This window comes from Megachile rotundata, unplaced genomic scaffold, assembly GCF_050947335.1.
Source record: "Megachile rotundata isolate GNS110a unplaced genomic scaffold, iyMegRotu1 scaffold0057, whole genome shotgun sequence".
NCBI lineage: Eukaryota > Metazoa > Arthropoda > Insecta > Hymenoptera > Megachilidae > Megachile > Megachile rotundata.
In genome coordinates, this window is record NW_027473354.1 from 40,535 (window position 1) to 55,695 (window position 15,161).

The 15,161-nt window shown below is 42.7% G+C and overlaps 1 protein-coding gene across 1 annotated transcript; it reads right to left on the reverse strand.

The window, feature by feature from the left end:
- Positions 1-10,177: 10,177 nt before the first annotated feature.
- On the reverse strand, positions 10,178-14,521 carry LOC143266154 (uncharacterized). The gene is made up of 3 exons (XM_076541780.1): positions 14,111-14,521; positions 11,169-11,491; positions 10,178-10,943 (listed from the first exon to the last, which is right to left on the reverse strand). Exons 1-3 carry the CDS (start codon positions 14,519-14,521, stop codon positions 10,178-10,180), a joined length of 1,500 nt encoding a protein of 499 aa, XP_076397895.1.
- Between the last annotated feature and the right edge of the window lie 640 nt (positions 14,522-15,161).

The following is a 15,161-nucleotide window of genomic DNA, read 5'->3' on the forward strand; positions in this document are numbered from 1 at the left end:
CATTAAGGGGACGTAATATCATTTCTGAATTTCGGAATAAATATTCCGTTTCACAATTTTTTAGCCTTCTCGACTGAAGGCGTTGTAACGAACAAGTTCGTTCAACACCACTATCTATCTAATTCCTTTTTAATACAATTTTATAAAACCTTTTTTGGCCCGTTTAGAACGGTCGGTTTTTTTCTATCCCTTTTATTTTTAGTAGCCTGTGCCGCTTGAGTCAGTACAACGTACACACCAAAGTGCATACGAATCACCAGCCTCATGTTAAAGGTTCGTCGCATATGTGCCATTCGGTCTTAGACGCCGACACGCGACAATGCAGTGTGGAAAAAAACCTGCATCGATACCGAGAACACGAACAGTCGAGGCAACACGAAGTTACGCACGAGGAGCGGTGGACTAGTTCTCAACCGAGGTCATAGAATAGCCACGCGCCCGACTCTGTTCCGTCTGGCACGATCGGACCGAACGTCTCCTTATAGGTACCGAACGGCCGGTCGGATGGACGGCGACGCCGGCCGTTACGCACGGGCGCTTACGATGCTAACGCGCGATCCGAACATGCCAATTCGAGAGTGCGGTAAAACTTAGCGCGAAAAAATCGATTTTCCAAAAAGTTGTGAAACACGTTTAAAATGATGATAAATGAATTCATGTATAAAAAATTTTTTTTTCGGAAGAAATTGAGAATAAATCGCTCCGCATAGTCGGTTCGGTGAATCGATGACTGATAACCCATTAAAATAACGATCAGACCTGTTAGAGTAGTGTATTTTTCGTACTCCTATATAGTTTTGCCACGTTCGGATTCATAAATGAGGAAGTTATTAATAATAAATGGTTCCGCATTTTCGGTTCGGTGAAAAGATGACCGATAACCCATTAAAATAATGATCAGACCTGTTAGAGTAGTGTATTTTTAGTACTCCTATATGGTTTTGGCACGTTCGGATTCATAAATGAGGAATCTATAAGTAATAAATCGTTCCGCATAGTCGGTTCGTCGGTGAGTTCGTGTTACGGCCAGGGGTGTCCAGTGAAATAATATGCTGTTTCACTCGCCTCGCTGACTGTATCTTTTAATTATTTCGCTCAGCTTTTGGGTTAGCGTAGCTCGTTGGCTTACGTCGTGGCCCTGAGTCCCGTGGAAGCAGCTGTTGTTGGAGACGTTGAAGTATTTCTATGTCCTCATCGTAGCTGTTAGGCTCGTCTTGCGTGATTTATCACGGAAGCTCGGAGGTTGCAATAGGATAATTCAAGTCGTGCAGGTATTAAAGATTGAAGACAACAGTATAATTATATATTGGTATATTCTTCAATAATAACCCTCAGGTATATATATATATATATATATATATATATATATATATATATATATATATATATATGTATATTGTTCCTTTATAATATGTTCTTATCCTTACTCGCTCGATGAAATGGGTAGTCGTTTACGACTCCCGGGGAATCAGGCTGGGCTGATGTGACAATGGATGACTGGACGGGCCTCAGGCAGGACTACCTAGCTCTGAGGTTACCGGTATGCAGACTATGGCGGACTGGCACCAACTGATTCTGGGTGATAAGGAATGAGCTGGGTTTTATAGTGGTTGAGGACAAAGGAAATCATTCTAGAAGGTTCTGGCTGATGTAAGAGGATGTTATGGCTAGGTGTCGATAAGGATATTCTGATTAGATTATCTTGAAGGATATTTGTAAGACGAGATGTAGGAGTTTCGTGAGAGGATGTTATGGTCTGTTGTCGATAAGGGTATCATGATTAATTTGGTTTAGAGGATGTTTATGAGTCGGATTATCGGGAGGATGTTTATAGGATTGAGTTCGAGGAAAGGATTTATCTTGTGGGAAAGGAATGTCGAGCGGTTCCTACGCTACTTGATTACATATTGTTCCCTAACTCTATATGATAACGTATGGTTACACATCGCATATAAATGAAATATAATATGTTCTAAAACTATGGTTAAACATGGAGTGAATAGTGTCTTACGGGCTATGGTTACATATGCGTCTTATACTCTACGGTTACATACATGTCTTATACTCTATGGTTACATATGTAACGTAGCCGTTTCCTCCGCCTGCGCTGCTAGGCAGCGCGGTGGAGTACGCGGCTCACAGGCCCCCTTGTGCAGGACGCTTCAGCGCGCCAGGGTCGACGCGAGGGGGCCGATCGCGGAAGGAAGGGGACTGGTCGCGGGTACAATAGAGAACACACGGTTTAGTTCTAACTATATCTATTTATTAATATTATTGTTCGGGTCCGCTGCCGGTGGAGTCGCCTGCGGTTCCGCGGTTTTCGGCTTCTAGAATATACAATGCACGGTGTTAGACGCGATAGTCAGTACAATATGGCGGCCGTGGCGGCGCGGGTCTTATACCTAACGCTTACAATATAGTCTACGCTTACATGCTAAGCGCTTATGTACTATTCCTACCTATTCTTACAATCTACCTTATAACTAAGTCCGACGCGGCGTTCGCGGTTCGGTCGGTCGGTCGATCGGTCGGAGGAACGCCTCGCGGAGTTCGCGGATCGGTCGGAGGAGCGCGATCGCGGTTCGGGCGGAGGAACACGTCGCGGTGTTCGCGGTTCGGCGGAGGAACGCGTTCGCGGGTTTCGCGGTACTTATTCTACGGCCGGTGCGCGATCGAGAAGAGGAGGAGGGGAGGATAGTAAAGAACACAGGGTAAGTGGCCACTTCTGGCCTTGCCTTGCTCTTATTAAAACCGAGAGTTGTTCCAGAGATATTCCTGAGTTAGCTTCCCGGCGGTCCGGTAGACTCCGCGCCGTGGCCTGGCCTCCGACACGGTGTCCACCCCGACCTACCTACCCCGGGCCTGGCCGCGACCGGTAGAGAAGTCGGTAGACCGTTGTCTCGCGTCCTCCACTCCTATTGAGCTGGGCCTTGCCGCTTGCTCCACGGCCGGTGGAGGCGCCGAGGGTTGGCGTGGCCAGCTCCGGTGCGTGGCCTTGCCTTCGCACCGGTGCCGACCTCCAGCTTTCCCAGTCCGAGCCTTGTCCGCAGACCGGGGAAGCCGAATTTGCCTGAAGCGGACCTCCGAAGAGGTCCTGTCGGGGCTGACGCCCCGAGCCAACTCATCGATCACGCGATCGATGGGTGATTAAGTGTACCGTGTCTCGGTGGGGGGTCCCCACCTCGCGGTGCGCGGCTGACGGTGCGCGGTCGACGACCCGCGGCTGACGGAGCGCAGCTGACGGACCGCGGTTGCCGGGGCGTGGTTGCCGGATCGTGACTTATACGTCACACATATGCGTCTTATATTCCATGGTTAAATACGTGTCTTATATTCTATGTCAACGTCGGAGGCCCGACGTCACATTCGTGCGCGACTAAGTCTCACGGGCGTACTGCTTTCGGTACCGGGTTCGTGCGCGGCTAAGTCCCACCGGCATAGTCGGTTCGGTGGAGCGTCTGTGTGACGTCGGGCCTCCGACGTTGACATAGAATATAAGACACGTATGTAGCCATAGAATACAAGATATGAATATAAGATACGTATGTAACCATAAAGTATAAGACATCTATGTAACCTTAACCGTAAGACGTTATTCACGCCATGTTTAACCATAGGTTATCATATAGAGGTAGGGAACAATATGTAAGCAAGTAGCGTAGGAACCGCTCGACATTCCTTTCCCACAAGATAAGTCCTTTCCTCGAACTCAATCCCATAAACATCCTCCCGATAATCCAACTCATAAACATCCTCTAACCAAATTAATCATGATACCCTTATCGACAACAGACCATAACATCCTCTCACGACAACTCCTACATCTCGTCTTACAAACACCCTTCAAGATAAACTAATCAGAATATCCTTATCGACACCTAGCCATAACATCCTCTTACATCAGCCAGAACCTTCTAGAATGATTTCCTTTGTCCTCAACCACTATAAAACCCAGCTCATTCCTTACCACCCAGAGTCAGTTGGCGCCAGTCCGCCCTAGTCTGCATACCGGTAACCTCAGTGCTAGGTAATCCTGCCTGAGGCCCGTCCAGTCATCCAGTATCACACCAGCCCAGCCTGATGCCTAGGGAGTCGTAAACGACTACCCATTTCGTCGAGCGAGTAAGCATAAGAATACATTATAAAGGAACAATACACATATCTACCTATATACAATCGAGGATTTATTATTGGAGAATATACAATTATATAATTATACTGTTGTCTTCAATCTTTAATACCTGCACGGCTTGAATTATACTATCGCAACCTCCGAGCTTCCGTGATAAATCACGCAAGACGAGCCTAACAGCTACGACGAGGACATAGAAATACTTCAACGTCTCCAACGACAGCTGCTTCCACGGGACCCAGGGCCACGACGTAAGCCGGCGAGCTACGCTAACCCGAAAGCTGAGCAAAAATAATTAAAGGATACAGTCAGCGAGGCGAGTGAAATAGCATATTATTTCACTGGACACCCCTGGCCGTAACATCCGAGCGCGACAAAATCCCTCCGGCATAGTCGTTTCGGTGAAACGATGACTAACAACCTACATAAAAATTGCGCAAAACCGCTAAAACAACGTGTTTCTAGCGTCTCTATGCCGTTTTAGCAGGTTCGGATTCATAAATAGCAAAATCATTGAGAATTTTTGTTCCGCATAGTCGATTCAATGGACCGTCCGAGCGCGACCAAGTCCCCCCGGCATAGTCGGTTCGGTGGATCGGCTACTGACAACCTATTGAATTAATGCTCAGAACCGATGCAGTAATGCATTTCTAGCATTCCTGTACTATTTTGGCACGTTCAGATGCGCAATTGTAGTAATTATCGACGAAACTCCGTTCCGCATAGTCGGTTCGGTGCGGCGTTTACATTTTCTAAGTCCTGGCCGCGTATTGCTTTCGCATAGTCAAAGTCCTAGCCGCGTATTGTTTTCCGTCCTCCTAACATCCGGCCGTGTAGTGCTTAGCATTTTCGAAGTCTCAGCCGCGCTATGAGGTTTATTTTTTTAAGTCCGCGGGCGCTCATAGATTTATTTTTTTCTCTACGCGCGCGCGCGTGCCTTTCTATTTTTTTTCTAAGTGCCAGCGGTGTATTGCTTTTAAAATATTTTCTTCGCGGTTCGCGCGAACGAGGAACAAAAAAAAATTTTTTTTTCCTCTCCTCTCACTTACTTTTCCCCCTTCTTTCTCCCTTCTTCACATTTTCGCCTTCTATATAATATATATTATTATGTCTAATAGTATAATCAACTATTATTTATTATATTATATTATAATATATAATTTATAAGTGTGATGTTCAACCTCATTCACACTCTCAAACTTATAATTAATTTGATCTCTCCACACTTTTATTAGGAGCCTTTCTCCTCAAATCGTAATGTTCTACTGTAACATCGTGGACATAGATACTGAGGATAGACCAGGGAGAGATCATATATTTCTGACACTTCTTGTATTAGAAACTTTGCGTTTCGTTGTTTTGCAGATGTTCGTCCACATCTTTTGTTGTGCGAGTTGCATATCTCAACCTTCGTTCTTTAATTCTCACAAGTTGTACGAAGTCGCGAAATAAACATGTATCTCGCATTCGTACGAGAGGTGTCTGGCCTTCCTCAGAACGCCTCTCTCTTTATTAGTACGATCTAAGTATATATTATCTCGTGTGTCTCGTGCCGAAGTCCAGAAAAATTTCTATAAACTTTGCCTTTCCATACGGCAGACACATTTTTGCTTAGGACACCTCTATTTTGCCTTGCAAAATTTTATATAACTTTATTTTGGGGACGTAATTTTTGCATGTATTATTCGATGCATTTTAACATCAGTTACTTCTCATTCGCCACAGTTCTGCTTTTTACCACACTTTGGGTCCTTTTCGACCCGCGGTAACTTATGGCGGAGAACGACGCTGCCGCATCGTCCGGTATGTTCGGACCGTCGTCTCCCATATAGGTACCGAACGGCCGGCCGGATGGTCGGCGACGCCGGCCGTTACGCACGGGCGCTTACGATGCCAACGCCCGATTCGAACGTGCCAATTCGAGAGTGCGGTAAAACTTAGCGCGAAAAAATCGATTTTCCAAAAAGTTGTAAAACACGTTTAAAATGATGATAAATGAATTCATGTATAAAAAATTTTTTTTTCGGTAGAAATTGAGAATAAATCGCTCCGCATAGTCGGTTCAGCGGTGAGTTCGTGCGCGACTAAGTCCCACCGGCGTGTTGCTTTCGGTACCGGGTTTGAGCGCGACTAAGTCCCACCGGCATAGTCGGTTCGGTCAAACTATGACTGACAACCCATTCCAAAAACGGTTGGACTCGTTAGAGTAGTGTATTCTTAGTACTAGTATATGGTTCTGGCACGTTCGGATTCATAAATGAGGAAGTTATTAATAATAAATCGTTCCGCGCAGTCGGTTCGTTGAGCTATCTTTCGTTTTCGCTCTAAGTCCCGTCACCGGTACTTTCGATTTCGCTCTAAGTCCTCTTCGGTACTTTCCAATCGATGAAACGATCACCGACAACTCCTACAAACGGCAATTTTAATCGAGAGGAGAACATTTTTCAAGTATATTCGCTACGGTTTATCACGTGCGGTACATTCAGGGTGAAATTAATAAATGTTTATCGTTAATTCAAGTATAAGCACAAGTTCTGGCAGCGTGTTGCTTTTCGTATGCGTGGCTTAAATGCAAGTTCTTGCAGCGTATTGCTTTTCGTATACGTGATGTGAAGACAAGTTCTGGAAGCTTATTGCTTTCGTGATTCGTAGCGAAATTTAAAGCTTCCTGCGGCGTATTGGTTTCTCTCTTTTTCGTAACAAATAACGAACGTTCTGACTCGAACGTTTTTACATGAAACGGAATGGTAGAGTTCTTTCCTCTCTCCTGTTTCTCTTTTCTTTCGCCTTCTTCAATCTCATTTCTTACTATATATTATTATGTATATATATGTTTATGTATATTTTTTCTTTGGGGTCCTCGCCTAACCGACAAGACGAATCCCCAAGCATAGGGCTGAGTCTCAACAGATCGCAGCGTGGTAACTGCTCTACCGAGTACAACACCCCGCCAGGTACCTAAGTCGTCTACAGACGATTCCGGGTCTCGACGTCGAACTTGGAGTACCCATGATCGACCGTTAGAGTGCCGTGGTCGTCGTACGGTGAGATCCCAACGACGAATCCGATGACGCCCATACGGCAAACTGGGGCCCGTGCGATGAACGATCCGAGGACCGTCCACCTAGTAGTGTCACATTGTTTTGAGCCTTTCGACCCACACGAGACTCCTAGAAATATCGTTGCCAACTTTGTCTAGAAAGGATACGGGCTTAGAGGCGTTCAGGCATAATCCCACGGATGGTAGCTTCGCACCACCGGCCGCTCGACCGAGTGCGTGAACCAAATGTCCGAACCTGCAGTTCCTCTCGTACTGAGCAGGATTACTATCGCAACGACACAGTCATCAGTAGGGTAAAACTAACCTGTCTCACGACGGTCTAAACCCAGCTCACGTTCCCTGTTGGCGGGTGAACAATCCGACGCTTGGCGAATTCTGCTTCGCAATGATAGGAAGAGCCGACATCGAAGGATCAGAAAGCGACGTCACTATGAACGCTTGGCCGCCACAAGCCAGTTAACCCTGTGGTAACTTTTCTGACACCTCTTGCTGAAAACTCTTCAAGCCAAAAGGATCGATAGGCCGTGCTTTCGCAGTCTCTATGCGTACTGAACATCGAGATCAAGTCAGCTTTTGCCCTTTTGCTCTACGCGAGGTTTCTGTCCTCGCTGAGCTGGCCTTAGGACTCCTGCGTTATTCTTTGACAGATGTACCGCCTCAGTCAAACTCCCCGCCTGGCAGTGTCCTCGAATCGGATCACGCAGAAGTTATTATTGGTGATCGGCCCGCAGGCTTTCAACACCACTTTTATACGCTTGGTTCAAGAATACCGTGACAACCGGGTCGAAACCACGGTGCACGCGTTCCGCCTTACCGAGTAAGTAAAGAAACTATGAAAGTAGTGGTATTTCACCGGCGACATGACATCTCCCACTTATGCTACACCTCTCATGTCTCCTTACAGTGCCAGACTAGAGTCAAGCTCAACAGGGTCTTCCTTCCCCGCTAATTTTTCCAAGCCCGTTCCCTTGGCAGTGGTTTCGCTAGAAAGTAGATAGGGACAGATTGGGAATCTCGTTAATCCATTCATGCGCGTCACTAATTAGATGACGAGGCATTTGGCTATTCCTGCGATGTGCGCTATGCAGCGACATCGGACTTGCCTGGGCAAACCCCCAGGTTGGCAAAACTTAACAACTTATAATAACAACGATAACAATAACAATAACAAGAGTAACAATAAATATACAATAAAACTAGATAACAAAAAGGAAAAATAAACATGAAGAATAGGAAAAAATAGGAAATGTGAGTATCGTTATGAGCTACTCTTCCGTCACAGTTTTAAATCATCATAACTCGTCATCTCCGATTATGCATAAAAAATAAAGTCAACGTTTAAGAATCTTAGAGTCAGTATTATGGTAGTAGGATATATAGGAAAAGCAGCTCATATATTTCATTTTATATCTTGGTAAGTATACGCCTATAAATAAATTACAATACAAAATATAAAACAATACAACACAATATAACTTTCTTGCGAATAGCCTATACAAAGTATTACACAATATTTCACAATGCACATACATCATAGTCATTAAATTTATCTATAATTAAAATCGCATGTCGCAGTGCCGTCATAGCGATTGTTAACCAGTCACTTTTTCTTTTGATGCCAAGTTTTTTAAGGTTGTGTCTGGTTTCTGCCGGAAGCGCTCCTCTTGTGCCAACTACTATTGGGGCTATTTCAACATTTTTCTTATTTAATAGCTTTCCGACAGCTTCCCTTAAGTCACCATACTTATTGCGTTTTTCTTTGTCTGCATCTATGAGGTAAGTGTTTTTCTCAAAGCGGACTGTTACGTCGACTATGAGTGCACCGGCCTCATTCAAATCGATGACGAGGTCGGGCTTGTATAACTTTCCATCGTGATGCAGTCTAGGCTCGTCTAATACACGGAAGATCTTAGTATTGACGCATTGGCCTAGTATATGCGGCAGATTTTCTTTTTCGTATCCACATTTTCTACATTCTGCCGGTATAATTCGTTTTTTGTTTGGATCTCTACGTATGGCCATTCTAGTACCGGCTGTATCGGTACGCAGCTGGATTGCCTTGGCGATTAGGGGCGGCTTTAAAATATCTCCACGCTTCAACCATTCATTAGCTACAGGGTCATTATGGAATTCCATAACGCCCTGCCCCTGACTTTCGTCCTTCGCCCAGTTTTTTAGATATGCGATTTTCATGCCTTTTTGAACCTTATCGACTTCTTCTAGCGTTACGGGCCAATTAAGTCTTAATAAATTTGCGTATCTTTTAAGGTCTTTCTCGACCCGCTCGGAGTCCATAACCGCTACCGTTACTTGGTCTGTTGACCTCCTAGCTTTAAGGCCATTACGCAGAGCGGCTATTAAAACTAATTTTTCAATCTCTGGAAGACCAAGGCCTCCAGAGCGCTTAGGTGTGTATATAAACTCGTTACACGTGGTTTCATGTATGTTTAAAATCACTTTTACTTCTTTTCTAATTAATTTATCTATGGCCCGTAGCGTAACCACAGAAGGAGGCTTATTAACTAATCCATAAATATACCTAGGTATTAAATATACTCTCAATAATTCGATTTTTTGCATGGGTTTGAGAGCTAGTCTTTTTACACGTCGTATAAGTTCTTCAAACGATTGGAGTTCAAAACTTTCAATTAATCCATGCCAGGGCTTTATTTTTGCACCTAGATATTTAATTATCACGTCTGGCTCAGCGGTCGCTATTTTAGTATTTCTGACCCAGATGTTCGAGTCTTGTATATAGTAAGTTTTAGATTTAGATATATATTGAATAGCGGTGCATTTTTCTAGCGATAATCGCATGCCCAATTTGTCGTTTCTTGTATTCTTTCTATGAGGGGTTCAATAGTTAGATTAAAAAGTAGTGGCGATAAGGGGTCGCCCTGCATCACTCCTCTTTTTATCGGTATTTTTACGTTTCCTCCTGCAGTTCTGATTGTGGTTACGCTGCCTTTATATATGTTAGAGATCTATGACACCACTATTTCGGGTACTCCTTTACGTTGAAGAGCTTTAGAAATCGCAGGATGCGAAACCGTATCAAATGCCTTCTCAATATCGGTAACTCCTACAACACCACCTATTTGCTTAGCCATTCTGATCGCACAGTTAAGGGTTGTAGTGTTAATATAGCACCCATTTTCGTCACTGAATCCCTTCTGTCTCGGGTATTGCGTTATACACGCGCGTAATCGCTTATCCAGCAATCCAGAGAAAAGCCGTCCTACTAGCGAGCCAATGGTAATTGGCCGCCAATTTTTAACGTCTCTGCGGTCTCTTCCTACCTTAGGGATCAGCGTTGTACGATTCTGCTTCCAGTCATTAGGATAATAGGATTTTAATAATAACAAATTGAAATATTTGGCAAGTAGATAATCAGTATCTGGAAGCTTTAGATGCGTCTTTTTAATGCCATCTAATCCTGATGCTACATCGTTGGCTAACTTATTAATTTTAATTCGCACTTCTACGGCTTCTATAGGTCTAAAGATATCTTTCGTTCTCAATAAAGTGTCGGGGGTGCCAACATTCCAGTCGATGTTTTCTGGCCCTGTTTGGCCCCAGAGTTCATCGTAGAGTTTAGCGACCGCATCTTTCTCAGGTAAGTCTGTTTTCTCAAGTAACGAGAAGTCATTCTCAACAACCAGGTCTGATAGCTTTTTAGGGCAATTGTTATACATATCTTGCGTCCTAGCATAGATATATCTTTTCCGTTGAGCATGCGTACGTGGTCGTCTATTATTGTTTTTATATTTATTGTTATTATTATTATTATTACTACTCTTAATATTACGCTTATTATTATTATTATTGCCGACATTATTTTTACTTCTATTACTCATATTATTATCATTTTTGTTTCGGCTAATATTTCGTTTTGCATGGTTTTCTTCTTCGCATGATATATTATCAAGTAATACTTTTATAATTAGTCGATGGAGTTCTTCTAGTTGGTCATGCGTGCATTCCTCGTCGGATGCTCGTATTATCGCTTCGTGGGTCGCTGCCCATCGCGCATCCATTCTAGCTGATTCCCTTATTTGCGCTATCAACTCTGTTTTATAATTATCGGCCTCTTCAGGTACTAGCGCGGGAGTATTATCTACCGCCTCCGATATAGGGATTTCTGAGGACGCATCGACGAACTCATCTGTATCGGATGACACCACTTCGACATATTCGTTTTCACTCTCATTTATATTTTGATTAATACTGATAGGCACGTGTTCATTTTTATTGTTTTCTTCACTCGCGTTAATGCTAGCAGCTTCATTTTTAACCGACTTCGAAAAAGGAGGAGGTTACTCAATTCGATCAGTATATTTTTTTTTTTTTTTCTATGTATGTTCGCCGATTACGCCTAACTGGGTGGACCGATCGGAATGAAACCTTTTGCATATGGAAGGTGCTGACTCCCCATTGGTATCATTATCAAAAAATTTTCCATTTTTTAATTGCAAAGTGTTGTTATTGCAAAAAAACCGGCAACATTTTTCTTGTTTCTATGTATGTTCGCGCATTGCACCTAGCTGAATGCACCGATCGGAATGAAACCTTTTGCATATGGTAGGTGCTGACTCCCTATTGGTACTATTATCAAAGAATTTTTCATTTTTTAATTACAAAGTGTTGTTATTGCAAAACAACCGACAACTTTTTTCTTTTTCTATATATGTTCACCGATTACGCCTAACTGGATTGACCGATCGGAATGAAGCCTTTTGCATCTGGTGGGTTCAGACTCCCCATTGGTACCATAATCAAAAAATTTTTCATTTTTTAATTGCAAAGTGTTGTTATTGCAGAAAAACCGGCAACTTTTAAAATAAACTTTTCTCGATTTTAGTGCGCTTTCAATATCTTATCGCGGACATGATTCTGTACAATTTTGTTCATATACAAATTTCGCGGAAATGTTTAGTTTTCGAGATATTAGCGAAAAAAATTGTTATTAACTTTTGAAATCAACTTCGAACGATTTTAATGTCCTTTGAATATGTTGTTAGGGGCGTGGTTCTGGACAACTTTTTCCTCTTGCAAAATTGACGGGAAACTTTTGTTTTCGAGATATTACAGAAATTGTTGTTAACTTTTGAAGCCAACTTCGAACGATTTTTATGTCCTTCTAATACGTTATTAGTAGCATGATTCTAAACGAGTTTTTCCTTATGCATAATTGACGGAAAACTTTAGTTTTCGTGATATTAGCAAATAACTATTGTTATTATTATTAGTGGAACGCCCCGTGCTATGCACGGGAAAGACAAGAAAGGGCAATTACAATGCACTGTACCAAAACACTAACTAAGCTTTGCCGCTTTGACACGCAACTTATGCAGCAAGATGAGTTCACGTTGACGTTGGTGTATTATTCCCATTGCTTGGTACAGTCTCCCTACCGTTCTAATAAACATTTTTTTTTATTTTTAAGTTGCAAAGGATTATTTTTTCTATGCATGTTCGGCGGTTTTTCCTAGGTGGGTGGTCCGATCGGAACAAAGCCTTTTGTATCTTGTGGAGTCTAACTCCCCATTGATACGATTATCAAAAATTTTTTCATTTTTTAGTTGCAAAGGATTATTGTTGCAAAAATAGTTGAAAAACGAATATCCATGTTGTCTTTTACTTAATTATGTTCATGGCATTTACGCAGACAAAAAAAGCCCGGAAGAACTGTCTCACAGTATCCTGTACAATTCTTCCCATTCCACTAAAAAGCGTGAAATAAAATAATTTTCAGAAAAAAAATACACCGACTTGGAAATGCACTAAAAAGTATAAAATAATTTCTATTTCCTAATGAAGTAATTTCTATTTCTTTGAATCATACAATTACGTCACAGATATGAATTAAACCTATTTACTTGTTAGGCAGTATATTAAATACATTTCAACTTTTTCGAAGGCGGCGCAAAATTAAAAATACCTCAGTAAACGGTGCTGCCAATAACCAGTTGATTGTGGTATGGCGTATTGGAAATTAATAAATCCCGAGAAAGAATACGAACCATTATAGATATATCTGGTAATATACGTAAATGTAATGACTGCATCTTCATTTGATCAACGTTTCTGATATAAATGAAATTGAATCGACTTCGTTCGCGTGTAGAAGCCATGGATCTAAGAACCTATAAACGGAGCCCACGACGCGGGAATTACCAAATTTGCGACAGATGGGCTCTAGTTTTATAGTATATGCGGCGATCAAGTCTTTCCGTTGCATACTCTATGAATATAGCCCTTTGCGGACTACCGCCGCATATATGCGTTCTGCGTAAATCATCAAATTGGCCGAAGAACTCATTTATGCGTTTGGCGAAAACAGTTGATTGAGCCGAGAAACGCGTACATGTGTTCATGCACGTAAATCTGTGCATGTACATATAATATGTCCAGAATTTGACTTGGAATGCTATGAACGAAAACCGCGTTTAGGCAGAAATATACGCCGGCAATTTTTAATGACTATCGCGGCAGGAGCTCGGCCCCACGGTTCACTTCGAACCGTCCCGTCCGCAAAGGGCTAGATAGACCATAGTTACATTTTATACGCATTAACACCTACTTCGCGGCGTGCTGTCGAGTTATATGCATAGAAAAAAAAATAGCTATACAAGCTTTGCCTATGTTCGGCTGTCCAAAGGTTGACATGTTCAAAAAAATCTTTTAATTTTGCGCCGCCTCCGAAAAGGTTGAAATGTATTTAATATACTGTCTAACGAGTAAATAGGTTTAATTCATATCTGTGACGTAATTGTATGTTTCAAAGAAATAGAAATTACTTCATTAGGAAATAGAAATTATTTTATACTTTTTAGTGCATTTCGAAGTCGGTGTATTTTCTTTCTGAAAATTATTTTATCGTTGTCGTTACTGTCTTCATTTGGAATTTCATTTACGTTCATAGTCAGGTCTTCGTTTTCGTTTGCATTTTCGTTCTCATCTCTATTCTCATTTACAATAATATTCACGCCTTGATTTTCGTTTTCACGATCATTTCCGCTTTCGTCAATATTTACATTGTCATTTTCGTTATCACTATCACTACTCGTTGTATTTTGCGCTCGATTTATTCTTCTCCTAAGGTCACTAATTTGTTTACATGTTAAGTAAGGAAAATGCTGCCGGATCTCAGCATTTATTTGTCGGTGACCTTGATAAATTCTGTCGTAGTGTTTTAATTGTTCAAACTCTTGATCCGTGAGTAGGGTAGGCAGTCGACCTTTTCTGCCAGTACCCTGGGCCTGCTTTTTTCTTTTTTCGTTACGCACTTGTGGGTGCTGCAGGCGTTCATGTTGAGACAGGCCCATTTGAGTATTAAATGAGGATCCGCATTCATCACATTTGAAAGTCAAACAAGGTGCTTCTGTCTCTGTACCTTTGCACTGATGATCGTGTATGCGCAATCCATGAGCGCTGCTGTAACTTTTATTACACTTTCTACACTTCCATGTCAACTAAATGGCTTTGTGTCTATCGCTACAATGATTTTCAAGGTTTTTAGCGCTCAAACACAGCATTCGCATGCCTTGTCTTAAACATATGGGACACTCCAAGTGGTCTCTAGCAGCAGCTGCTACTTCAACTTGCTCAAAGTCCCAAATTCGGCAACCCTCGCGTACAGTGCGACGGAGGTTAGGGTGGTTCTGCCTCCGTTCAGATCTTGCGGCATTTGAGGTAGCCCCTTCACCTACGCCCCCTAGCTCTTCGGCATTCAGCTCAGCCACGACCGCCGCACTCGGGGACGCACTGGCCTGCTCAGAGGCCATGCGCGCGGCCGCATCCGAGGCCCTGGTGATTCTCCTACTCATCTCATATTAACTAAAAATAAATAAATATAAGACATGGAATGGCACACCATGGGTGTTAGCGAATTATTAACTTTCCTAGTCGCACCAGGGTTATCGACTATCCTCATCTTTACGGACAAAATGACCGTTTTCGCTCGGT